Here is a 25847-nt window from a genome sequence, read left to right as displayed (position 1 = left end):
TTTGGGAATGACTTACTCCTCCACAGTCCCTGGGGGAGGGGCTGCAAGTTACAAACTTCGACCAGTGTTTACATATAATAATGGTCATTGGGAAGTGTACAGTCGTTTTCAGGGGATTTTTTTTTGGTTTTAGGGGCGGAGTTGAGGGGAGGGGGCTATGTGGGAGGATTTTTCCTTTGAGAAATATGTCATAGGGGAACAGAAATTCAATGAAAAGGGCGCAGGATTTTCTAAAATTACTATAAAAAAACAATGAAAAAATAAACATGGAAAAGTTTTTTTCAATTGAAAGTAAAGAGTAGCATTGAAACTGAAAACGAACAGAGATTATTACGCATATGAGGGGTTCTAAAAATACTTTAGCATAAGGAGTGAGGTATTTAGGAAGAGATAAATACCTCGCTATTTATGCTATAGTATTTTTAGTAATTTCAACTATTTATTCTACGGCCTTTCTGATTCAGAGATCATTCTTAAAGAATTGGGACAAAACTTACGATTTAGTGTAAAGAACGAGGTATTAACGAGGGTACAAACCCCCTCATATGCATAATAAAAATTAAAGAATATAAAAGTTTGTTACGTAAGTTAACTCTTAAGTTACGTATTTACTAATAAAAAAATTCGTTAAAAATTAAAATTTATAGTTGCCTTTTTATGTAACCGAAAAATTGCATGGCAACTAAGCCTCCTTCCCCATCCCTTATTTCTCAAAATCGTCTGATCAGAACTAAGAGAAAGCCATTTAGCCAAAAAAGGAATTAATATGCAAATTTCACTTTAATAATTTATGTCTGGAGAGCCAAAATCAAACATGCATTAATTCAAAAACGTTCAGAAATTACATAAAAAAAACTAGTTTTTTTATCAAAACTAAGAGAAAGTCATTTAGCCAAAAAAGGAATTAATATGCAAATTTCATTTTAATAATTTATGTGTGGAGAGCCAAAATCAAACATGCATTAATTCGAAAACGTTCAGAAATTATATAAAAAAAAACTAGTTTTTTTAACTGAAAGTAAGGTGTGACATTAAAATTTAAAACGAACAGAAATTACTCCGTATATGAAATGGGTTGTCCCCTCCGCAATCCCTCGCTCTTTACGCTAAAGTTTGACTATTTGCTACAATTCTGCTTTTTAAAACAATTAAAAGATTTAGCGTAAAGAGCGAGGGATTGCGGAGGGGACAACCCATTTCATATACGGAGTAATTTCTGTTCGTTTTAAGTTTTAATGTCGCTCCTTACTTTCAGTTAAGCAGTGAACTCTTGGTTATTGGAGCCGGCGGCAAGTTCTTATAAAGATTTTACTTTAAAATTAGTTGAGAGGCATGATAAGTGCTAAAAAAGACGTAGTAACTATGTCAAAAAATAGAGTAAAGTATGCACAATCTGAAAATAAATTTACTTTTTTGAAACAATCTTCCGTTGTGTACTTATGTTCAAACGGACCTTTATTAAAAAACACGCCTCGTATATATAAATAATGGGCAAAGTTTATAACTTGCAGCCCTTCCCCCGGGGACTGTGGAGGGTTAAGTTATCCTCAAAGACATTGATATTATATTTTTCACCTATTCTGAACAAAATGGCAATCAGAAAATTTTAATCGGGTTACTTTGAAGAAAAATGAACGTGGGAGGGGGGCAAGCTGCCCTCCAATATTTTTGGTCACTTAAAAGGGCACTAGAACTTGATTTCTGATCAAATGGGCCCTCTCCCTGTCTTCTATGATCACTGTTTCGATATGATCACCCTTGAAAAAAGAAACAAAATAAAAAGACAAATAAACAGGCATCTATGATCTTTCTTCTGAAAAAAAACAACAACAAAATATGCGTATTTGTACGTAGGAGCTTGAAACCTTTACAGTAGGGTCCTCTGGTATGCTGAATCTGATAAAATGATTTTCATTAGGATCACTTGATGTTTTCGGGGTGTTTCCCTTCTTTTTCAAAAATTGAGCCATTTTTCTCAGGCTCGTACTTTCTGATGGGTAGGCCTACCGTTAAATTTGATGAGTTCTACACATTTTGAATAAGCATCGAAATTGGATTCTTTTGATGCATCTATTGTTATCAAGACTGTGTTTCTTAAGGTTTTAGTTACTATTGAGTTTCATCGTCCCTTACTTACAGTTCGTTACCACGATCTGTTTGATAATGATAGAAAGATTAAGATGCCTTGGATAGATTCTGCGAAGGAAGGATGGCAGATTACCAAATACCTTCTTTTTCAGCCAAAAATAAAGGAGAAAAAACAGGTCATTCTCGAGTTGGACGGGAAAAGGTCACAAGAAAGAAGTTAAAAGAAAGTGGGGCTTCTCTAGAGGGTATAAAGAGGGGAGCTTTGAATAGATGGGGACAGAGGAGGAGCGTGCGTAAAGACGTTAACCTTATGCGGCTTGGCACTATAATGGGTTTTTAGTTATATTAGTATTCTACCTTACTTATGCTATTCAGATTATACCAATAATAGAAAAGAGTTCAATATTTTAGCAGCAATTACACTTTCAGCATCTAGAAGTAAAACTAAGGTAAAAGATGAAGCTTAATAAATTTTACTATATTACCAATTTCAACATGACGTGTTCAACATGATCCAAAGTCTAAGCACATTATTGACAGCAGCCCCCCTCCATACCCTTACTTGTCAACCGAAGGAATTCTTTTGACCTCTCCTTTTCGATTATATGAAAATCAAAGTGAATAAACCACAGATTTGCCGCATACTGCCCAGTAATTTTATACCGTGATCCACGTTTAACATCTCTTTTAAGTGCTATATTATATTATATTCGGCACATTCACATGGGCCAATTTAAAACACTATTTTCAACTCGATTACTAAACAATCCATGGAAGGTCTAAGATTAGGATATGGATGACTATTCTTAGTAAAACTAGATTTTGATCAAATATTTGCCCCAAATTAGGCACTGTCAAAGTACAGGGGATTTCACCCTATATTTACTTTGCTATAGCAGCTCTAAGTTTCTAGAGTAAAAATGGTGGCCTTGCAGCCAGCTTACCGATAATTCCGTCTGCGAAATCATATAATGCATCGTTTGTGTTACGTCAGTTGCGTGAATACTATTGTGATACAGATTCTTGTGTTTATTGTAACCACTTTCCATCTGAGCGAAAAAAGCGTCGGCTGCGTTTTGCTGTATCTGAAAACACAAAAAAGTGTAACATATAACTTCCTTTGTTGAATATAACATAGCCTTAAAAATTTCAAGACGTAAAAATGGACCTTAAATTAGAAAAAAAATCGACTTGCTACCTAATTAAGCTTACAGTTTTGAACGCGACCAGTTAAAGAATGTCAGTAGGAAAGCTCAAAAAACAAAAATTTGCAATTATTACAAATGATGATTCTCCATTTTGACAGGGGATAACAACAATTCAAAAACCTTAAAAAAGAAAGCCAGAAGTGTCAAGCTTAGTACATATCGTTGTTAGAAATCAGACTAGAATGTCTTTGAAAAGACACCAGTATGAAAATAAATTAAATTGCGTAAAGGGCCAAAAATTGATTATTGCAAAATATTTGTATATATTTCAACAAGTGATTAAAACAATTTAAAAGCCTAAAGAAAGAAAATCTTTTTGAACGCAATCCGTTATAGAATGTCAGAAGGAAGGCCAAAAAAAATTAAAAAAAATTAAAATTATTACAAATGATGATTCTATTTTGACAAAGCATTACAACTATTCAAAAACTTTAAAAAAGAAAACCAAATGTTTGAAGCTTAGTACATATCGTTGTTAGAAATCGAACTAGCTTGAATAACCAATTATATTTGAACGGACACCAGTATGAAAAGACATTAAATTGCGTAAAGACCAAGAAACTTGTAATTGTAGGAATGTTTGTGTATTTTTTAACAAGGGATTACAACAATTCAAAAACCTTAAAAAAGAAAACCAAAAGTTTGAAGCTCAGCATAAATCGTTGTTAGAAATTAGAATTGATTTAATAAATAAATATCTTTGAAAAGACTTTAGTACGAAAAGACATTAAATTGCGTAAAGAGCAAAAAACTGTAATTGCTAAAATATTTGTATACATTTTAACAAGGGATTACAACAATTCAAAATCATTAAAATACAAAACCAAAAGTTTGAGGCCTAATAGATATCTTTGTTAGAAATTGGACTTGCTTTAATAATCAAATATCTTGAAAAGACTGAGTATGAAAAGACAGCAAATTGTCTCAAATTGTCTGCGGCTAGAATACAAGCGACAATGAGAATCCATATATAGAAGCCTTCCGCGTGTCGAGTACCGGGGCCCGGTGGCTGGTAATTGCAAAAATATTTGTATATTTTTATTTGTATATTTTAACAGGAGATTACAACGATTCAAAAACCTTAAAAAAGAAAACCAAAAGTTTGATGCCTAATAAATGTCGGCGTTAGAAATTGGACTTGCTTTAATAGTCAAATATCTTGAAAAGACTCTGTATGAAAAGACAGCATTTTATTTTATTGACATGAAGCAATCCATCATGTTAATTTTTGTCAGGAAAAAATTAAGCCTCGGCCGAAACTTGAGTCATTAAAACTCAAAAATTCAACGGTCGGAACTGATGACTCGCTCCGGTTTTTTCGGGACAAAGTTCAGCCTGAGCCAAAGATCCTTTAAAACTTAGAGTTTTCTCAACCCAAAATAATGGCTCATAAAGGGGTTTTCATTGGCAATGAAATCAGAGTTCAAAATTTCCTTTAAATCCTTTCTTAAGACCTTTCTTGCCGGTTCATTCGAGGACTACCATTGTCTTTTTTTCAGAACATTGACAAAAATTTCATTAAAACAAAAGCATAAAACGTCTATCTGACTGAAAAACTAATAGATAATTAAAAAAAGTGATACTTAAAAATTTGACATCTGTCCTGAAATAGCTAACCAGTTCGAATCCTTTTTGTAGCACATGCTAAATTCATTTGTCTGCTGGCGTATGGTTCAATTAACGAAATTAACGATACAGAAGTGAATCTGTAGGTCTGGGAATAATTTATAGTCGAGTCACAGATTCGTAGCTTTTAGTTAATAATTACAATCTTAGCCTACTGGGTTAAAATGCCTTACTACAAACTTTTTGTATTTTTTTTTGCTTTCTCAAATTGTCTTTATCACTTGCTAAGGAATGAACGGGACCATAAATATATACACTGGAGCATATACGGAGCAAATACGGAAACACACAATTTTGTTATCAATAATTACTTAATCATATTAATTACCATTTAGTTTAAAAGCACAGCCTTAAAAGACAAAAGAAGCGTTAAAATTTTTAAAATAATTGCAAAATTTTTTTTTATTATGATGGCAGAAACACATCTTCGATGCATTTGGTATTAAATATGGCTTGACAATTCATCACAAAACAAATTTCTATGGAACAGCTACTCACAAGAATAATTTTTATGGGGTAAGTGATTGATGAAGATCATTGGATGAGTCCAAAAGAAAGATTTGAAGAAGACCGGGATAACTGTGTAGAAATACTTTTCAAGGGATTGGAAGATATTTTCAAGAGTACAAAATTGTCTAAGGGTCAATAGCAAATAGAGAAGATGGATGTAATTACCCTTAGGTAGTCCTTTATGCGCCAATCTTTAATTTTTTTTTTGGCGTTTGGAACAGACTCTGGATCATTGGAAGGGACACCTTAGCATGACAGGGAGAAGGGTACTGTGATATGAAAGTAATTCCAATTTTAAAAAAATGTTGAATATGTGTGGATAATAGGCTGGAGGTGAAACAACGACTGGGTATAGGTAGGGAAAAGTTTCGGACCTTTCTTCACTGTAAGCGGGCAACAAATGGGTTTGGTACATGTTTTTTAAACCCAAGAAGGATATAAATGTGTATGGACTGGATTTACCAAATTTGCAAGGATCAAAGGTGTGGTTGTAGAATGGTAAAAATAAGAAAGACAAAAGTCAAGAGCAAAGCAAGGATTTAATTACCCAGGAAACGACCAAAGCATCTAGATGAAGTGAGGTATTCCAACCGTGAGACTAAAAAGCATATGCGACACAATTTTCGCTAGGCAAGAGCTAGCAAAGCAGGCTTTTCCACTAGTTCTAGCGCGTAAATTGATTTAATTTGAAGTAGTTGGAAACTACAGAAGTAAAAAAATGGAAACGACAACAACATTCTTTAAGCTATAAAAGCATCTTTTAAATGCATAAATAGCTGAAAATGGTGCAATCGAATCATGTAAGTTTTTGACACCTGGAGGAAGCTGTGTCTGAATGATTGTTCTGTATAAACCATGAATTGTTTTACAGCTTGTTGTTTATTTTACAAATTTCCGTTGAGCGAGAAGCCCTTTCTAAACTTGCATTTCAACCTTCTAATTGGAACACCAAGTGGAACACTTCCTTTATTTTGTCATTTTTTTCTTGCTCTAAAGAACATTTCCTTTGTAATTTTCAGAGGAAGCCACATTTCAAAATTGTCGTAGCTGGAAAATGAAATAAACAGTTTGATGAAAGAAATCGAGCAAACTTCTAAACACAGGCACTTAGTTATTTTTTCACTCTTAGCCCAAAAATAAGAGTTTATCCTCGATAGTTCTTTGGAATGCATCATCGTGCTCTGAAAAGTCTTATGGTGAATCCTTTTTCACTATTTATATTCGTGGAGGCATTCTCAATACATTCATAGTAAAAGCGACCCTTGAAAATGGTATTTATATTGAAGTGTAAGTAGTATCCTCTCTCTAGTCTTGAGGGCAGCCCTATCCCTTCGAATCCCAATCCGGACACTTTTTTTAGGAACATCATCAAGACGAAGGTGCTTTTTACATAATAAGGAGATTGTTTATTTACCTATACATATGTTCTCTTCAAAATACAGGAGATTGTTATGTAATAGCAAATGTTTGTTTACTAATGCAAATATTTTCTTCAAGATACAGGCGAAGGTTACGTAATAGGGCTTATTTTCTAAGACATGGAGGTGTATGTTACATAATAAGGTATTGTTTACTCATGCAAATGAATGCAGGTCTATCGATTTTTGAATTAAAATGGAATAGATGTGGGCATTAAGTCATGGCTAATTATAGAAAAAGCTAAGACAATTGAGTCCAGTTGAGTCCCTAAGATAGTCCAATTGAGTGAGAGGCAATTTTGGCATTAATCCCCTCCCTTTATTAGGATTTTATAAAAAACGAGGTTAGTTCATTTGTTAATAGATATGTCTATCTATTGTCCGTCCATGCGTCATTCCTAGGGCAGTAGAACCATGGTAGATAGTCATAGAGCTAATTAGTGATTGAGCTTATAGTTTTAATCCCCTTATTTATTTTCCCTTTTTATAGGTTTTTAGCAAGTCACGCCTGCCTAGAGTCTCAGGCATGTTGACCAACAATTTTAAATTGACACAGGGCCATTAATTTGCGCGGAATGACAGGCAAACAAGCATCTAAAGTCAAAACTGGGCCATTCTTCAATGATTGTCAGGCGGCAAAGCAATTGATTCAATTAATAAACTTAGACATTTGTACTAATAAAGAAGCTATTTTTATGTTAGTTGGACAACAAGTTGACTAAAATTGTAAGGGGAATAAGCTTCCCAAATCTACAAGGACTCCTGTCTGCCTCGAATGTTATGCAAGTGAACTCAATTATAAGCTAAGACAGTTGGGCTAACAAAAATGAACTGTCTGTGTTTGTGTCCTGGGTTCGACTGTCTAGGCTTTTTCAAAAGATCAGGTAGTTTTACCAACAAAAATACCCAAATAGTCAGTAAAATGATATTGCCCCAGACCAGACAGCTAAGAAAAAAAATTCGTTTGATTAATTAAAAATTTGCAACCGAAACCCCTACCGATAATCCAGAGACCTTCATATGAGGGATCACTATAGATGGAAAAATAGTGAAAATGAAATTGGCTGAGAATGGTGGACTGAGCTGAGACAATGAAGAGATACTGTTTGGAAAGTGATTGGAGACAGCTGGCACCCCTCCCCGCCTATCCTGAAGAGAGAAGCTCTCTTTCAACATTAGGAGCAATATTTGTATAAACCCTAGCATCCTTTGTCATACCATAACATACCCCATGCGGTTAAATACAATCAATTCAGCGTCTTTCACCTTTTGACTCAACACTTAGCTCTTGAGTTACATTTCTTTTGTTTTGAGTAAATTTCGCTCGTTCGAGGGTTCCTTTGTTCATTCGCAGGAATTTCTGTTCGTTTTAAATTTGATTTGATCATTCACATGATTTAAGTTTGTTTTAGGTTTCATGTATTCATGAAGAGCAGTATTTATTCGTTTTAAGTTTTTTTTTCTTCTGACTTTATTTCTGCTCATATGCTGTCCAGCTGCTTTATATGGCTTCTCCTTCTTGTTTGGATTATTTTGGAAGCATTTTCACAGAATCTCGTCACTAAAATCATATTCCGAGCCCTGCAGTGTTTTTTTCAGCTGATTTTGAATTCTGGGTCTGGTAATACCAAACTGAGTTAAATCCCACTGTATCACTAAAGGACCTTTGATATTTTATGGCTTTAATATGATTATTTCTGTAAGTGGACTAGATGGACTAGTCTAGTCCACAAATGGACTAGAGACATTTATGACTTCATTTTTACTTTTATCTCAGAAAATATTTTCTTAATCAGTATAAATAATAAGTCACATAATATTATAAGATTGACAAGCAAAAGAAGAGAAATAATAGGCGAAAGGTGGGAAGATGAAGGAAAACACAGATAATCAGAAAGAGAGAGAGAGAGAGAGAGAGAGAGAGAGAGAGAGAGAGAGAGAGAGAGAGAGAGAGAGAGAGAGAGAGAGAGAGAGAGAAAGAGAGAGAGAGAGAGAGAGAGAAAAACACGTACAAGGGAAAACACACACACACAACCAAAGAAAGTCAGACACTCAAGGACACACAGTCGGACACGCAGGCACTTTGTGTGGTTGTGTGTGTACGTTTTCATCTCTCTGTATGTTTTTTGTCTTTCTCTTCCCTTGCCCGTGTCTCTGACGTTGTTTGTGCCTATGTGTCTGACTTTGTGCGATCATGGGTTTGCGTGTGTATTTTTCCTCTTTGTATTTTTGTCCCTCTTCGTGCCTGTGTGTCTGACTGTATTTGTGCCTGTTTGTCTCATTTTTTTGTGGTTATGTGTGTGTTTGTGTTTATCTCTCTGTGCATTTTTGTCTCTCTCTCCGTGTCTGTGTTTCTGACTTTGTGTGGTTGTGTTTGTGTGTTTCTCCCTCTGTATATCTTTGTATCTCTCTCCGTGCCTCTGTGTCTGACCGTGTATTTTCCTGTATCTGTGTCTATCTTTGTTTGTTTGTGTGACTGACTTTGCTTGGTTTGTCTGTGTCTGTGTGTGTTTTCTCCTCTGTGTGCTTTTTTCTCTCTCAGTGCCTTTGGGTCTGACTCTGTGCGTGCCTCTGTGTCTGACTTTGTGAGGTTGTGTGAGGGTGTATTTTCCCGCTGTGTGTTTTGTCTCTATCTCCTTGCCTGTGTGTCTGACTTTTTGTGGTTGTGTGTTTGTGTTAATATGTTTGTGCGTGTTGGTGTTTTTCCCTATGCGTGTTTTGTCCCTCTTCGCGGCTGTGTGTCTGACTGTGTATGTGCCTGTGTGTCTGACTTTGTGTGTTTGGGTATGTCTGTTTTTCCATCTGTGTAGTATTGTCTCTCACTCCTTACCTTTGTGTCTGACTGTGTGCCTGTATGTTTTGCTTTTTACTGGTTCTATGTTTGTGTGCATGCGTTTTGTCTCTCTGTCACTCTCTCCATGCCTGTGTGTGTGTCTGTGTCCAATTTTGTACGGTTGTGTGCATGTGCCTGTGTGTGTGTGTGTTTTTCCCCTCTATGTATTTTACCCCTCTCTCCCTTCTTGTGTGTCTGACCATGTGTCTGTGCCTGTGTGTCTGACTTTGTGTGGTTGTGTGTATGTGTGTATTTTCCTCAGTGTGTTTTGTCTCCCCCTTGCCTGTATGTTTGACTTTCTGTGTGCCCTTAAGTCTGATTTCGTGTGGTTGTGTTTGTATGTGTGTGTGTTTTTCCCTTTGTATGTTTTGAATCTCTATACGTGCCTATGTGTCTGACTGTGTATGTTTGACTTTGTTTGGTTGTGAGTGTGTGTGTTTTCCCCTCTATGCGTTTTTGTCTTTCTCACCATGACTGTGTCTGACTGTGTGTGTGTGTGTGTGTATCTGTGTGTCTGACTTTATCTGTCAGTCCTTAGTTTCAGTTCAAAACTCCGCCGACGTCGCCTGAATACGGCATAATGAAGACAGGACTTTAAAAATCGCCTACTGGCTAGCAGAAACTATGAGGCTACTGTAGCAAATGAGAGCTGTTTAAGGGCTGATTTAAAAGCATATATTTATACCTAATCGCTTTTTGTAAATTGGACTTGATAGCACATTTTTTCAAATGAAAAATGTTCCCTTTTCCAATAAATTGACCAAAAAAGGTGTTTTTCAAAACCTTGGCAGGATTAAAAAATTCAGGGGGCAGGGACGTCCCCTCCCCTCAATTACCGCTGTTAGAGCTAGCACACAGGCTTCATCACAGAGGGAAGTGTTAATCCTCGATTCAAACCGTTGATCATTCAAGCTCAATTTTTGGTAGATTTTTATTTGAAAAGTTTTTAGTTTTAGCTAATTTGTTTTCACAATAGTCCTTTACTTATAAGATGAGTAGGCAATTTATGAAACTTACTAAGTGGGTTTGGAGGAGGAGTATATCTGAGATGTTTTTACAAATCTCCAGTTAAGGGCTTTGGATCAAAATTTTTATAATGGTGCCGTTTTATTCTTCTAAACTCTTCCACATAAGAAGTGGCACCAAAAGAGCCGTTGTTTGTGCTATATGGCACTTATGAATGGTAAAATTTATAAACAGCACGTAGATATGAGTAATAGGTTTAAAATGAACCTTCCCGGGATATGCTTTAAAAATGAATGCATCATATTTGCCAAATAGTGGATTATCTGAAAAGTAATCATAAGAAGGGACAAATCATAATAGAAAAAAAAACTTCCAAGCTGGAATCGAACGCCTGATAATCCAACTTGAAGTCCAGTGCTGTACTAACAGAACTGAATTTAATCTAATATATTGCTGTTTATAGGACTTTAATTGCGTAGCTTATTATGGGGGCCAGAAGGTGGAAAATACGGGAGGTGTTCTTGCAAACCTCCAGTTAAGGGTTTTGACCATAATTATTACAATGATGCCGTTTTATACTTCCAAGATTTTCCACTTAAGAAGTGGCACCAGAAGTGTTGTATTCAGTGCTATATCCCACATACGAATGGTGGAGTTGATAAAAAGCACGTATATACGAGTACAAGTTTTCAAATAAGCAATTAAATATCAATCTAAAAAGTTCTGTTATCCCACTAGCCCCAGCTTTTCCAAGTGAGACATGGCATCAAAAGCGTTGTTTTTAGTACCATTTGAAACTTGCAGATAGTGGAATTTATAGGGATAACGAGGATATGAGCAATATTTCTTATATGAGCTATCAAAAATCTATCTAAGATGTTCTGGTAGCCCGCTAGCCTCACCCCTTGAGAAACGGCTTAAAAAGTGCCTTTTTGTGCCATATGGCACTTGCACATGGAGGTAGTTATATAAGCCATGTACATATTAGAAATAGCTTTTAAATGATCTCTTAAGCATTTCTCTTTGAAGTTCTAGCAACAAGCTAGGTCCGCAAAAAAGAAGAAAAAAGTTTTGATCTGACGCTATTTTGAGGGGTTTTAGGCTTTTATTCGAAGTCACCATAAGTTACTTTTCGCAATAACCTTTTAATTTTAAGACAAACCGAAATAATAGTTACCTGAATCAATGTCAGATAGCATTTTTTTTCACTAGGCAGTTTTTTCAAGGCGTGTTTTTTAACTTTTCGTTACTGTGGGCTGTGGTTCGCTCTTTACTAGGTTGCAACTGCCGCTCAAGCATCATGAATCGAAATTAAAAAAAATAATCATTTTTTGTAGTAGCAGAAATGGTATTATAAAATAAGTTTGTTTTCATTTAAAAAATTTTGGGAAGAATTGCCTGAATTCTCCTGTAAAACTATTTTCACTTGTCTTTCTTTCTCTTTTGATGCACAATCTTACGTATGGAGAGAATATTACGATGGAGTTGTTAAGTAAATAATTCGAATAAGTAACTATAACAATAAGTAATCCTTCTTTTAATATACAACTTTTGAGTGGCTCAGGAACCCCAAGCCTACAATTCTCCATCCCCTAAGTGGCATTAGGTTGGGGCCAGGGCCATAATTTGCTATGAGGCAGTGGGGGAAACTGCCACTCTCAGACCTCAATTTTTCCCCAGACCCCAGTTCTCCCATCCCTCCAGCTGAAATGTAGTTTCTCCAAAATATTTTCCAAACTAAGATAAGCCTGCACAATTCAAGCATCCACTGAAAGAGGTCAGTTTTCTTTAGAGCATCTTTACCTTTTTTTATTCCCATTTGGCTCGTTTATCAGTTTTCTCTGTTATTTTAGCTTGACTTGGGGAAAAAGGGGTCCAACTTTGACAACCCCTCTCCAACCCACAGGATTTTGACAAAATTATGCCATTCGTTGGCGTATGGATTTAGTGATCTACTAAAAATGTCTTTGCAAACCATGGACTACAAGACCTCTGTTCCCTTTTGAGTCGACATGCTTGACAAAATACCTTTCCGGGACATGCTTTAAAAAATGAGTGCATAATATTTACAAAATCAGTGAAACTATCTATCTTAAAAATAATCATATAAGTAAAACTGTGATTGAAAAAAGAAACCAAAGCGTGAAATAACTTGATATATTGGTGATAGTTCCTTAATTATGTGGCTTATTAAAGGTTTTTAGAGGATGGACATCCGGGAGATGTTCTTGCAAACACCCAGTTAAGGATTTCGGATCATAATTATTACAATGATATCATTTTATACTTTCAAAATTTTCTACTTAAGAAGGGACAGCAAAAGTGTTTCTTAGTGCTACGAATAATCACGCTTACGAATTGTAGAATTGATAAACATCACGTAGATACGAGCAATAGCTTTCAAATGAGCCATTAAACATAACTCATAAAAGTTTTGGTAGCCCGCTAGCCTTAGCTTTTCCACTTGAGACATGGCACCAAAAATCCGGTTTTTACTACCATTTGAAACTTGCTGATGGTGGACTTTATAAGAAGGACTTAGATATGAGCAGTATTTTTTATATAAGATATAAAAAACCTGTCTACGATGTTCTGGTAGCCTGCTATTGCTAACCCTTGACAAATGGCACAAAAAGTGCATTTTAGTGCCATATGCCACATGCAGATGGCGTAATTTATAAGAAGCACGTAGTTATGAGGAATAGCTTTTATATGGGCCATTAAGCATCTCTTTTATGTTCTGGTAGCCCACTAGGCCTGCTGAAAAAAATGGGAGACATATCACGTGCTACCGATGCAAAAAAGTTATTTTCCTTATTGTCCAAGGAGGGGGACTGTAATTCCTTTGTGCAAGGTTTCCAACCATGCTGATTTCAATGATAAACTTTTCATTTTGATCTGACTTCCTTTTTGACGGGTTTCAGGCTTTTTTCAAAATCATCATAAATTTCTTTTCGCAATAAACATTTACTTTTAAAACAAAACGAATTAATAGTTACTATTCCCGAGGCAGTGTTGAATGGAAATTTTTTTCACTACGTATTGATTGCAGGTAGATTGCAACTACCACTGCAGTCATGATAAGTATCAAATATTTTTTTTTTTTATGACAATGCTTCAAGAGTAAAAGGACTCATTTGCTTGTAAGGACTCTTTTTACTTATATGTGTTGCGGTAAAGTACTCTTTGAACGATACAAATTTCAGTGCAAATATTCTGAAAGCCAATCGATGCATAAAAGGCCTGCAATTACCCCATTGGTGTATTGAATTCTAAAAGGCTGTCAGAGGAGTTATAGCGTAAATTCTGCGTCAGAGCGAGGATTGATGGTGGCGGAGATGCTCCTCGTATAATGAAAACTCTATCTTTCAATTTTTCGCTCCAGTCCCCATTTGGGGACTTTGGGGACCAGTTCCCATTTGGTAAAACTACTTTTATTTGCTTCATATTAATAGAGATACCATAGCAGTAGTGAACCTGGGTGTGGTACCTAAAATTCTAGGAACAAGAGTAGCCTAATACCTAAAAAAAATACATTAGTTGGAGGCAGTTCTTCTTCAATGTCATTATTGAGAAACGAAATTGAAAAAAATTGAATTCCTTGAGACGAAGTTAATATTTATATTTACTAGCTCCGAATCGGCCTAACTCTAAAAAATAGATTACCTTAAATTTTGTATTCAATCCATATCGATTAAGAAGGTCGACTCCAAGATACCTAATAGGACTTCCTCCAGCCGCTTCGTTGAATTGAAAAACGTCAAAACTCCAATCGTCAACTTGCTGAAAAAAGGGACTTGTAGAATTAAATAATTAAATATCAGGGTAAAAATTAAAGGAAAGACAAAGACGTTACTCAAAACACGAATTAATATAACAAGCAATCACATTTCTATTACTTTTGATTTACTAGTTAAATATACTTATCTGCTTCACTGGTTACCCACGGGAAATGGAGAGATACACATTTTTGAACTGTAAACCAAGCGGGTTATAAGACAATTACAAAAGTTGGAAATGCATTTGAGCGCTAATTGCAAATGATCTGGACTTCGCAGATGACGTTGTTCCAACAGTTCGTGGTAACGAACTGTAATAAGGAGCGACCCGGCTCAATAGTAACCGAAACTCTAAAAAACGGGATTTTGATACCAATAGTTACATCACAAGAATTGAATTTGAATGTTGATTTTAAATATATAAGTTTCATCAAGTTTGGTCTTACCCATTAAAAGTTACGAGCCTGAGAAAATTTGTCTTATTTTAGAAAATAGGGGGAAACACCCAGTAAAATTCATAGAATCTTAACGAAAATCACACCATCAGATTCAGTGTATCATAAAACCCTGCTGTAGAAGTTTCAAGCTCATATCTACAAAAATATGGAGTTTTTGTGTTTTTTTGCCAGAAGACAGATCACGGATGCGTGTTTATTTGTTTTTTTTGTTTGTTTTTTTCCCCAGGGGTGATCATATTAACTCAGTGGTCCTAAAATGTGGCGGGAGGGCTCATTCCAACGGAAATTAAAAGTTCTAGTGCCCAAAAGTTCTAGTGCTCAAAAAGTTCTAGTGCCCAAAAGTTCTAGTGGCCAAAAAATCGGAGGGCACCTTAGCCCCCTCCTACGCTCAGTTTTTCCCAAGTCACCGGATAAAAATTTTAAGATAGCCATTCTGGTCACCGTAGTTGAAAATTTAATAACTATTTCTTTTGGGACGACTTAATCTCCTACAGTCCTCGGGAGAGGGGCTGCAAGTTACAAACTTTGACCATTGTTTACATATAGTAATGGCTATTATGAAGTGTAAAGACGTTTTCAGGGGGACTTTTTCGCGTTGGGGTGGGAGTTGATCGGGGGAGGGGATTACGTGGGAGGGGATTACGTGGGATGATCTTTACATGGAGGAATTTATCATGAGGGAAGAGAAATTCCATGAAGGGGGCGTGGATTTTCTAGCATTATTAAAAAAAAAAACAATGAGAAAATAAATATTTTTTTTTTCAAATGGAAGTAATTAGCAGCATTAAAACTTAAAACGAACATAAAATATTACGTATGTAAGGGGGTTCGTCTCCTCCACAACACCTCGCTTTTTACGCTAAACACTGTAGAGGTTTCAAGCTCCCATCGCTAAAAAATCCCTTTTGTATTTTTGGTCAGAAGAAATATTCCGGATGCGGATTTATTTGTATTTTTCCCAACAGGATATCATGTCGAACTAATTTTTCTAGAATGTTGGTAGAGGGCACGAGCGGAAATTGAAAGTTCTAATGCCCTTTGTAAGTGACAAAAAGATTAGTGGGCGACTACCCCCCTCCTATGCACTCTTTCCCCAAAAGATTTGGATCAAAATTTTGAGATAGCTGTTTTATTCAGCATAGATGAAAGATCCAATAAATACGTCTTTGGAGGTAAAATGGCCCCCCAAAGCCCCTGGGGAAAGGGCTGTAATTTATGAAAATTTCCCCTTGTTTCTGTATAGTATTTGCTATTGGAAGTACACATAGTTTTTTTGGTGGGGGGGGGGCATTGCTGCTGTTGGTGGGTTTCGACGGGCATAACTTTCCTTGGGGAATGAAGTTTCAGGGGATGGGCTTTACCGGATAAGTGTTACACCAGGATGATTTGACAGAATTCCTATACTAAATTCAATTTTGAATGTGAAGATGTTCCGGGGAATTGTCGAGGGGGAAATTTTCAGCAGGTTTCGAATTGTCTGGGGCACTTTTCAGCTGGGGGGGGGGGGGGTCCAAGGGACGAATTCTTTCTGGGAGAATTTTCTGCAGGATAAATTCTCCACTGTTAAATTTTTCGTGGAAGCAACTTCCCACTGGAAAAGGGGATACCCGTGAAAATTTTCTATGGAAGGAGGGATTTCCAAAGTGATTGGAAAAACGATTAGAGATTGAAATCTTTTTCAAATGAAAGTGTATTAAGGAGGAATGTCAGACAGAATCGTCTGCAAGTTTTTTTACGGAGGGGAATTTTCAGCGAGGATGGAACTGACTGGAGGGAGTCTTCAGAGGGTGGGTATTATACGGGGAAATTTCTTTCCACTGAAGAGTTTTCCGCGAAAGGAGTGAATTTTTTTATGGAGGGGCAGCCATATTTACCGGCAATATTAAAAAAACTCGAAATTAAAGAAATAAAAAAATAAGTTTTTAGCTGAAAGTGAAAAGCAACATTAAAACTCAAAACGAACAGTATGCTATGATGGGGTTCCCCCCCTCCTTGATACCTTCCTCTCTACTCAAAACTTTTAAAATTTCTTAAGAAAGACTCCTGAAACGCAAGGACCGTTTAATTAGAATAGGAAGTTTTTTAAAACTGCTATAAAACTCTTTTTTTTTATTTAATCAAGAATGCAAATCCGAGTTCATTTGATTATTGCATTTCGAAAAACCAATCAAACAGTTTGTGGTAAAGAAATGTAAGTAAGGAGCGACGCGGCTCAATAGCAACCGAAACTAAAAAACGGAATTTTGGTATCAATGGATTTATCAAAAGAATAGGCTTATCGGATGATTCCAAATACATAAGATTCATTAAGTTTACTGTTATCCATTAAAAGCTACGAGACTCGGAAAATTTGTTCTATTTTCTAAAAAGAGGGAAAACACCTCCTAAAAGTCACGGAATTTTAATGAAAATTTCACCGTCAGATTCAGCGTAGCCGAGGATGTTCATGTAGGAATTTAAAGCTCACATCCACAAAAAAGTGGAATTTTTTCGATTTTTGCCAGAAGAAAGATCACGAATTAGTGCATATTTCTTTTTCCCTTTTATTCCTTTGTTTTCATCCGGGGTGACCAGGTCAAACTAATGGTCCAAGAATATCAGAAAAGGGCCTTTTTAAATGACCAAAAAGATTGCAGAGCATTTAGCCTTCCTCTCGGCACCCTCTTTTTCCTCAAAGTCTTCTGATCAAAATTTAGAGATAGCCATTTTATTCAACATAGTTGAAAAGTCCAGCAGCTATGCCTTTAAGGATAACAAGACCCCCCACATCACCTGGGGAAAATTAAGTAATTCATGAAATTTGCCCATTGTTTATGTACGATATTTGTTAATAGGAAGTATAACAGTATTTTTTGGGGAGGGATTTTCTGCTGGGCGGATTTTCTGCGGGGAATTGTTTTCTGCGAGTAGGTTATTTTCCGGGGGAGGATGAACTCCCTAAGCTAAATTTTACACTGAGGGAACTTGACAGAGCTCCTATTACGAAATTCTTTTTATTTGTCTTCCTTTCTTTTTGAAAACTCAATTATGAATTTAGCGATTTAATGGGGCATTGTCTATGGAGAAATTTTTAACGGTTTCGAATTATGTACAGCATCTTTTTGTAGGGAAGATTTTCCACAGGAGACATTGTCCATTGGGGAGTTTTCCACGGGGAAAAATTCCCCAGAGGGAATATTCTGCAGAAGAAACTTTCTACTAGGGTGCAGGGGACGTTGATTTAAAAAAAATAATAAATCAAAAATTAAGGTTTTATTCAAACGAAATTGTGCTAAGAAATCTTTTTCAGCTAGAACCACCCCCAAGAAATTTTTCCGGGGGGGGGACTTTAGGCAAGAATGGAATTATCTGGAGGAATTTTCCTGGCGGAGGGTGTTTTACGTGGGAACAACTTTCCATGGAGGGAATTTTCGTGGGATAAAAAAAAATCCATGGAGAAGGAGCTGCAATTCCTGGCATTATTTCAAAACGATAAGAAATAAAAGACAATGCTATGGCGTTGCCTATAATAAAGACCATACGGCTCCAACGTTTTATTATTTTTTTCAGCAGACGCATTTCATATGGAAGGGGTGTTCGTACAAACTTCGTAGGGGGCTCATTCGATTGGAAATTGGAAGTTTTATTGCCTCTTTTAAGAGTCAAAAGTGACCGGGGTGCAACTAGACCCCCCCCGCATCCTTTTCCCCAAATACACTAGTAATATCCCTCACTGCTTTGGACAACACACATAGCCATTACTCCTTTCATTCTTTAATGATTTTAGCTTAGGGACACTTCCCTAACGTCGAAGGCGTTATTGATTTTCGTCGAAATGCAGGTGTCTGTTGTGTCATAGGAGTTCAGGATGACATAATCTTCTTCAGGATTTCTAAGTTGTTCTTAAAAAAAAAATTCAGGGCTTCTTTACTCCAGGATTTCAAAAATTTTTACCTAATAGTTTGTTTTTTTTTAACAACCAAAGGTCTGGGCTTGTTTACTTAAGGATTTCCTTTTTAAAAAAAACCGCAAGGGCCAGGGCTTCTTTACCCCAGAATTTCTAAGATTGTTATGTTTAAAAAACCTACAAGGGCTTCTTTACTTCAGAATTTCCTTTAAAAAATCCTTCAAGGCTTCCTTACTCCGGGATTTCTAAGAATGTTACGTCATAGTTTTTATGATGTTTAAAAACCTAAGATTGTTTTTTTTTTACAAAAAACTTCAGGGGCCTTCTGGGCCCAAGGATTTCCTTTAAAAAACTTCGGGTGGACCAGAAGCCTCCTTAGATCCTAAATTCTTACAAATTTATAGGCAATTCTTGTTCAAATTTTCAAATGAATTTATTGTTTAGTTATTATGTATTCCCACCTCCAAAAAAATATCCTGCGTAGGTGCCAAAACTACAATTCCTAACCAGTTCCTCTCAAAAACATCTAGCACATCTTCCCCAAAATTGGGTAAGACCATATTTCAGAGCCATATTTGACAGCTATCATTACTGTAGGTTCGAGTATGGTAGTTTAAGTTTGAACGTGTATCTTCCTATTATTCCTAACGATTATTAAAAACTAATGAATTAGGTGAAATCCATGAAAATAAATTTGTCGAAACTAAACTTGACATGCGTCTATTTTGTGCTAAACTTAGCACGAGTCAGTTTTCTGCCAAATTTGACACGAGTCCTAACACGAGTCAAATTCAGGTGAACATGAGCATTACGCCGCTAATAATTACATCAAAGTACCAAGGACAGTGGAAATGAAATCTGGTTATTTAAGCTGGTGAAATGGAAACTCATACAACCATGTACACCTTTAAAATTTAGAAAGCATCGATGATTCAGTTGTGGTTGAAAAAGAGCACCATATACAACCACGTAAAGGGCACCAAATTAAAAAAAAGACACGTATGTGAAAAATCAGCAAAAACAAGTTCAAAGCACGTGGCACCAAACAGTTTCCAGAAGTAATTGTGCTTATATCCCCAAATGGGTGGTTATATCAATTGAAAAGAGTCCCCCAGCATTTGACATCCCCTCTGCCAAGATTAAATAAATTACTGTGAGCCTAGAGACAATTTCACGCAGTCCTCGCCGCCTACCTACGATTATAATTTACTCAGACCTGCTCTCTGTGTTGCAACTACTAACAAAATAAACTAAAATAGAGGAGTGTGAAACCTATGCTGTACACTCCCTCTTAAACAGCCTTAAAAAATGGTTTTACTGGTTTTACTGGGGTTTTACTAAGGAATAGAAAACTATTATACCACCAAATAAGAAATGGTGCCACTGGCCTTAACTACCGTGCCTTCACCTGAGAGATACCAACCCTATCTGCAAATCTTCCTTTATCCCTTCTCTGCAGGATCCACTAAAAAGACAAAGAGACCCTAAACACTTTATTGGTAAAACGCAGCAGCCCAGAGATACAATTCGACAACCACAGTCTACAGCTACTGCTAACGCTAAAAAATTTCCAAGAATAGCAGCACTAGAGCTCATGCACCCAGACTTGGACTAGCAAACCTGGGAAAAAATTTACTTAGCCTGTTTTGAAATCCAACGATCTTGCTGTTTACTAAAGGAGGGCTGTCAACTAAACACGTTTATACTAGACATATAGACATACCTCCTTGTTTGTACCCACTGACAGCCTCATTTATCATCAAATATATGTGTAGAAAAAAAGGTAAAGATATGTATTCGAAACTGGTTTTGATTTCAGCTATGCAATGGTGACTGAAGAAAATTACATTTTATTTTTAATCTAAGAAGGAGTGCCATCCCCATGCACACCTACTATATAAAATTAGTTTTCCCAGCCCCTTTGTACGGAAAAATTAGTTACAAAAACTACAAAAGGGGCAGATTCGATTGGAAATAGGAAGTTTTATTACCGTTTTAAGGTTCAAAAAATAACTGAAAGCATCCTCCCCACCTCTTATGAAGTCCTCTTTCTTGATCCCAAGCACCGCCTATAGTATTTTTAGTTTTCATTTTCTCAAACCACCCAGGGTCGTGAGCTACTACTTCCACTTTTATCAACTCACACCTACAACGCCAAGCCGCCTGAGGCAAATCAGCTACGCATGGTTCTCGCCCATCCATGTTCAACGCCTCAATCTTTACACAATCCCAGGAAGTTCCATTTGCCAAAAGTCTTTACTTATGACGTCCCCTCACCCTAGCTCAGAATACTCTGCTTTTGGGGCTGATTTGATTGTAAATCAGAATTTGTAGAGCCGTTTTTAAGAGTCAACAGTGATCGGAGGTTAACTAGCCCCCCCAAGGTCCTTTTTACCCATTATGCCTCCAATCAAAATTTTAAAATTGCCATTTGGTCGAAGCAATATAAATATCAGCCAACAATAACTGAGGGGGGAGACAACCTCCTGGAGCCAGGGGGAAGTGTTGCAGGTTATGCCCTGGAGTCACATAAGGTTTCGTGTAAGGGGTGGTCATAGAAGTATCAGGGATGGCTGATTTTATTGGAAATTGAAATTTATATTTACCTTCTTAAGAGCCATCAGAAGTGATCGGAGGGCATATACCCCCTCCCCACACCGTCCTTTCCCCGAATACATCCGGTCAAAATCTTGACATAGCCATTTGGTTTGAAATAGTGCAACGATCTGCTGACAAAAACTTCGGGGCCAACATATCCCCCCCAAAAAAGGGCGATGGGTCGTAAACCTATGCTCCAGGACCGTCTCCTCATGTAAGAGACGGTCGTATAAATTTCAAAGGGGACTCTAATGATTAAAAATTGAAAGTTCCGATGTTAAACAGCCTTCCCCACAACCCTTGGGTCATAAGGCTCCAATAGTTTATTTCCTAGAGACACTTTGCATGGAATGGAGGGTCGTATAAACTTCGGAGGGGGCTCATTCAATCGGAAATCGGGAATTAAAGAGCGCTTTTTAGGATCGAAATCATTTTTAGGATACAATTAGAGGTGAAAAAGCCCCCACGCCCCTTTTTCCTCAAATGAATCCGATAATTGTGTTGCGAGAGCAACACTTTGGTTTTGTCGTGTTTTTTTTTTTTTTTTTTTTGTTCCTAGCACCCCGATTTCAGCTTATTCCTAGAAAGTGGTAAGGGTGTAACCTCTGCGGTTTTTACGGAAAGTGTGGACCTTAGGCCGGATTGATGAATATGACTTTACATTTTGGAAAGCTTCGTAGAACTCTTGCCTGGGGCCAAAAAGGATGGTTTTTGCTTGTCCTTGAGCCAGAGCCTATAGTGTGTGAAGTGAAGAGGAGTTGTATAGCCTATGTCAGAGAGGACTATCTGAAGTTATGCAGCCAAGCTTTCGTTTCATCAAACCATGTTTCTGCTTTCGAGTGGAAAGCTCCGTTTTAGCAGGCAAGCAGGCAGGCACCAGTTTCAAATTGAAGATGGACTAAAATCTATAAGTGTTAAATATATGCGACAGTTACCCTGTCCCACAGCCAATATATCTTCTTTGAGTGATAAATAGAAAAATTTAGAGAAGCAAACAAGCGGCATTTTCCCACGGGTCCGAAAGTGCTGCCATCTATTGTTTCTACCCATTTCTGTTCGTGATTTCAGCTGAGTTTATCATTCGATTTTTCGCACTTGGGATTGTGGTAGAGAAATGGTATCAGATGTGCCTCTTAAACTTTAAAAGTTCTCTCATTGCTAAAGAAATTAGAGTTTATCCTTTGCTCCTTTCTAAGTGATGACGTTAGAAAGTTGGCCTACGGCAAAAAAGTCAACTTTTGAACTAAGACAGACAGATTTTTTTTTTCGACGGCAGTTGATAGCTTTTGATGAGCTGATCAAAGTATATGTCATCCATTTTTTGTACAAAAATTCCTTCATGAGATATACCAGTTTGAAAGTTTAAAGGGGTTGACAACTTCAGTAGTAAGGTACACACTGAAACCAAAAATAGGCCGATACCAATTGTGAGACATATAGGGGAGTTGTAAGCAACAGTCGGCTGTTAGCTCATAATCATCCTCGGCAATGAGGGGTTCGCAACTCTTACTAGTTGGTGTACCTATTTTTTGTTTCTGTTGTATTTTATGGTAAGACCAATTTGGTTCCAGTGGTAAGACATGTAGGGGACCTGTAAGTAATAATCGGCTGTAAGGCTACAATCATCTTTAGCAATGAGGAGTTTGCAACTTTTGCGAGTTGGTGTACCTAGTATGTATTTTAGCATCCTTACAGATTAACAACTTCAGCGTTTAGTCGCAGCGAGGAAACAAAACCAAAGTGTTGCTCTCGCAACACTTTACTCGGCGAAGCCGAGCAAAGGTTGCCGCAACACCTCACGTTGCCCATGCAACGTAAATCTAGTTTTTTTTTTTAAAAATAGTTCGAAGATCAGACAACCAATAATTGAGGGTCTGCAAAAAGCCCTAGGGCCCAGGGGCAGGCGTTATAAGTTATTCCCAGGGAACGTAAATGGTTTTTATGGAAGGGCTGCTCGTATAAATTTCAGAAGAGGGGATCATTTGAACGGAAATTGAAAATTCTAGTTTAATTTTTAAGTAACGAAAGAGAACGGGGGTCAACAATCAACCCCCTCCCCCTCCATGCTCTTTTTCCCCAGCCCATCCAAAAAAGAGTTTTAGATATCCATTTTATTGAAAATAGTTAAATCATCTGATTACAAATACTCCGGTGGACACAACGCCCAGAGCCCAGTGGCAAGTGTTTTTAATTATGCCCCGGGGCTTTAAGGTTTTTATACAAGGGGTGATCCTACAGACTTTAGAGGTAGCTCATTTGATTGGAAATTGAAAGTTATAGTCACATTCCCAAGAGTAAGAGGTGACCAGAGGACATCTAAACCCGTCCCCCCCCCCCATACAGACACACACCCTCTTTTCCTTAAACACATCCAATCAATTTGAGACAGGCATTTTCTTTGAAATATTAGAGCAATCAGATAATAAAAACTTCGGGATCAAAATACCCCCCAGAAATCGGGCGAACTAATGGGTTGTAACTTGTAACCCTGGGGCATATAAGATTTTATGGAAGAGATGGTCGTATAAATTTCAGAGGGGACTCAAACGAGTAGAAATTCGAATTTCTAATTCCCATTTTAAGATTCAAAAGCGATCGCGATCTTATGGCAACTAGCCCCCCTCCCCCACCGACTCTTTTCCCCCAAATCTGATAACAATTTTGAAATTTCTATTTTGTTCCAAACATTTTAAATATCAAACGACACATAGGGGTGTTTTTCAAAATGCTCATTTTTGATTTACTTGATTTTATTTGAGAAACCTCTTTTGTGGAAAAAGTTTTTCAAAGCGTGGAAAAAGTTTAAATGTATACAAGAAATATTTCCATCAATTTAACTACTAAGCGGGTTTGAAAAACTCGTAAATAAATATACATATATAAAAAGCTCGTCACTCAGACCTCTATGAGTGACGGGATACTTTCTTACCAGCCGAATCTGCAAGAAGATCATAGAGGAAGCTACTTACATCTGGCAGGAAGCAGTAGCTACGATTTCTCATATGTCTTTAGAGGTTTCAAGTTCAATTCCACAGACATTGTTGCTTCTATTACTCAAAAACTATGACCCACTAGTTAGAGTTGTCGTAGCTCTTTAAGAGAATCTAGCAGCAGGGGTTTACTTTTCACAGTAGTTGTGCATTCAAAGGATTTGACTTTCCAACGAAGAAGCTACATGGCAATAATCTCACAAAATAAACATGTCATATGTTTACTTTGAGGGCTTAGTTCTTTTATTGAAGTGTTTCCTTTTCTTAAATCAACAGATAGCTAATTTAATGCAAGATGGCTTCCGTATTTGACATGAAATTCCAATTAAAGAGACTGTCTCTTGAATGAAGCCAAGCAGCATTTATTCTTCCTTGATTGAACTTCGGAAAGCAATGGCAAGGTCGTAGTAAATGAAAAATTAAATTTCCTACTTTCATTTAGCAGATTTAGCATTTAAGAAGTTGATGAGGAAAATCTTCAAATAGAAGACCCAAAGTAAGATGTTTTAGGTTTTTATATCTCTGAAAACTTAGACAGACACCAGGATAAAGTAAAAAAATGTTTTTAGCTGGCTGAAATATCAACGATTTGATTTCGGACTGCCGTTTCTGCAAAGAATCAAACAAACAAAAAACAAGTTTTTTTTAAATAAAAATAAGGAGCGACATTAAAACTTAACACGAAGAGAAATCACTCCGTATATGAAAGGGGCTTTTCCGTCTCAACACCCCGCTCTTTACGCTAAAGTTTGACTCTTTCTCTTAACTCTATTTTTAAAACAGTAAAAAACTTACTCTTGTTACTTTTGTTACCATATCGTGAAAAGGGACATAATTTTTTTTTTCTTCAAAGGGCAGCGATACTTCAAACTTCCTAGATGTTTAAAATTTTGAACTTTTACTTAGAAATAAAAATAGGTTTAAAAAAAATGTTGACTAAAAAAGGTGTTTTTTTTTAGAATGGACGAATATGTTTTCTGGTGTACTAAGGAGTCTGCAATTACCTTTTTGGGACCTGATTTGCCACTGATACAACTGAGCATTTACTAAATGAAAGAATTTTGCGTCACATATGGATTCAGTCGGTGAACTGGAGTTGTCTTACTCAAATAAAACTTTCAAAAAATTCCTCATTGTCTTCTTCCAAGAATTCAGATGGGGCAAGGTCAGACTCCTTGCATACCCTCCTCATTCCACGTCAGGAGCATAAGCTGCAGCATTCTTTAATTTTTGAGCAGCTACAGTCTTTCCTGCATCTTCCACTTTTGTATCTGCAGTAAGCTTCCAGGCTCGATGCTTCTTTACAGCTTGAGACGACCAGATCTACTCCCCCTTCAGCCATCTTCCATCCATGGAGGAATGGATCTGGAATGCTCGGCCGAGCATGTACTGACGACAAGATTATCCATGTAGCGAATATGGCTCTTCGTATGCATGGCTCGAAGGTGTCATCAGAAGGTGGCAGTCTTTTCACATCTTATTTTTGG

General features: G+C 36.9%; 1 protein-coding gene across 5 annotated transcripts in view; it reads right to left on the bottom strand.

Moving 5' to 3' along the window:
• LOC136028132 (dual specificity calcium/calmodulin-dependent 3',5'-cyclic nucleotide phosphodiesterase 1-like) overlaps positions 1 to 25847 on the bottom strand; it is a 318548-nt gene that overhangs the window by 70551 nt on the left and 222150 nt on the right. For all 5 annotated transcript variants that reach the window (XM_065705780.1, XM_065705781.1, XM_065705779.1 and 2 more), the window contains 2 exons: positions 14316 to 14432; positions 3033 to 3173 (listed from right to left, as the gene is read on the bottom strand). In XM_065705780.1, coding sequence (XP_065561852.1) covers positions 3033 to 3173; positions 14316 to 14432 — 258 coding nt within the window. The remainder of the gene's footprint in view (positions 1 to 3032; positions 3174 to 14315; positions 14433 to 25847) is intronic.

The sequence above is a fragment of the Artemia franciscana genome, chromosome 6 (genome assembly GCF_032884065.1).
Source record: "Artemia franciscana chromosome 6, ASM3288406v1, whole genome shotgun sequence".
NCBI classification, from domain to species: domain Eukaryota; kingdom Metazoa; phylum Arthropoda; class Branchiopoda; order Anostraca; family Artemiidae; genus Artemia; species Artemia franciscana.
The sequence above is the reverse complement of the archived record's forward strand: the minus strand, read 5'-3'. Positions and strand labels throughout refer to the sequence as shown.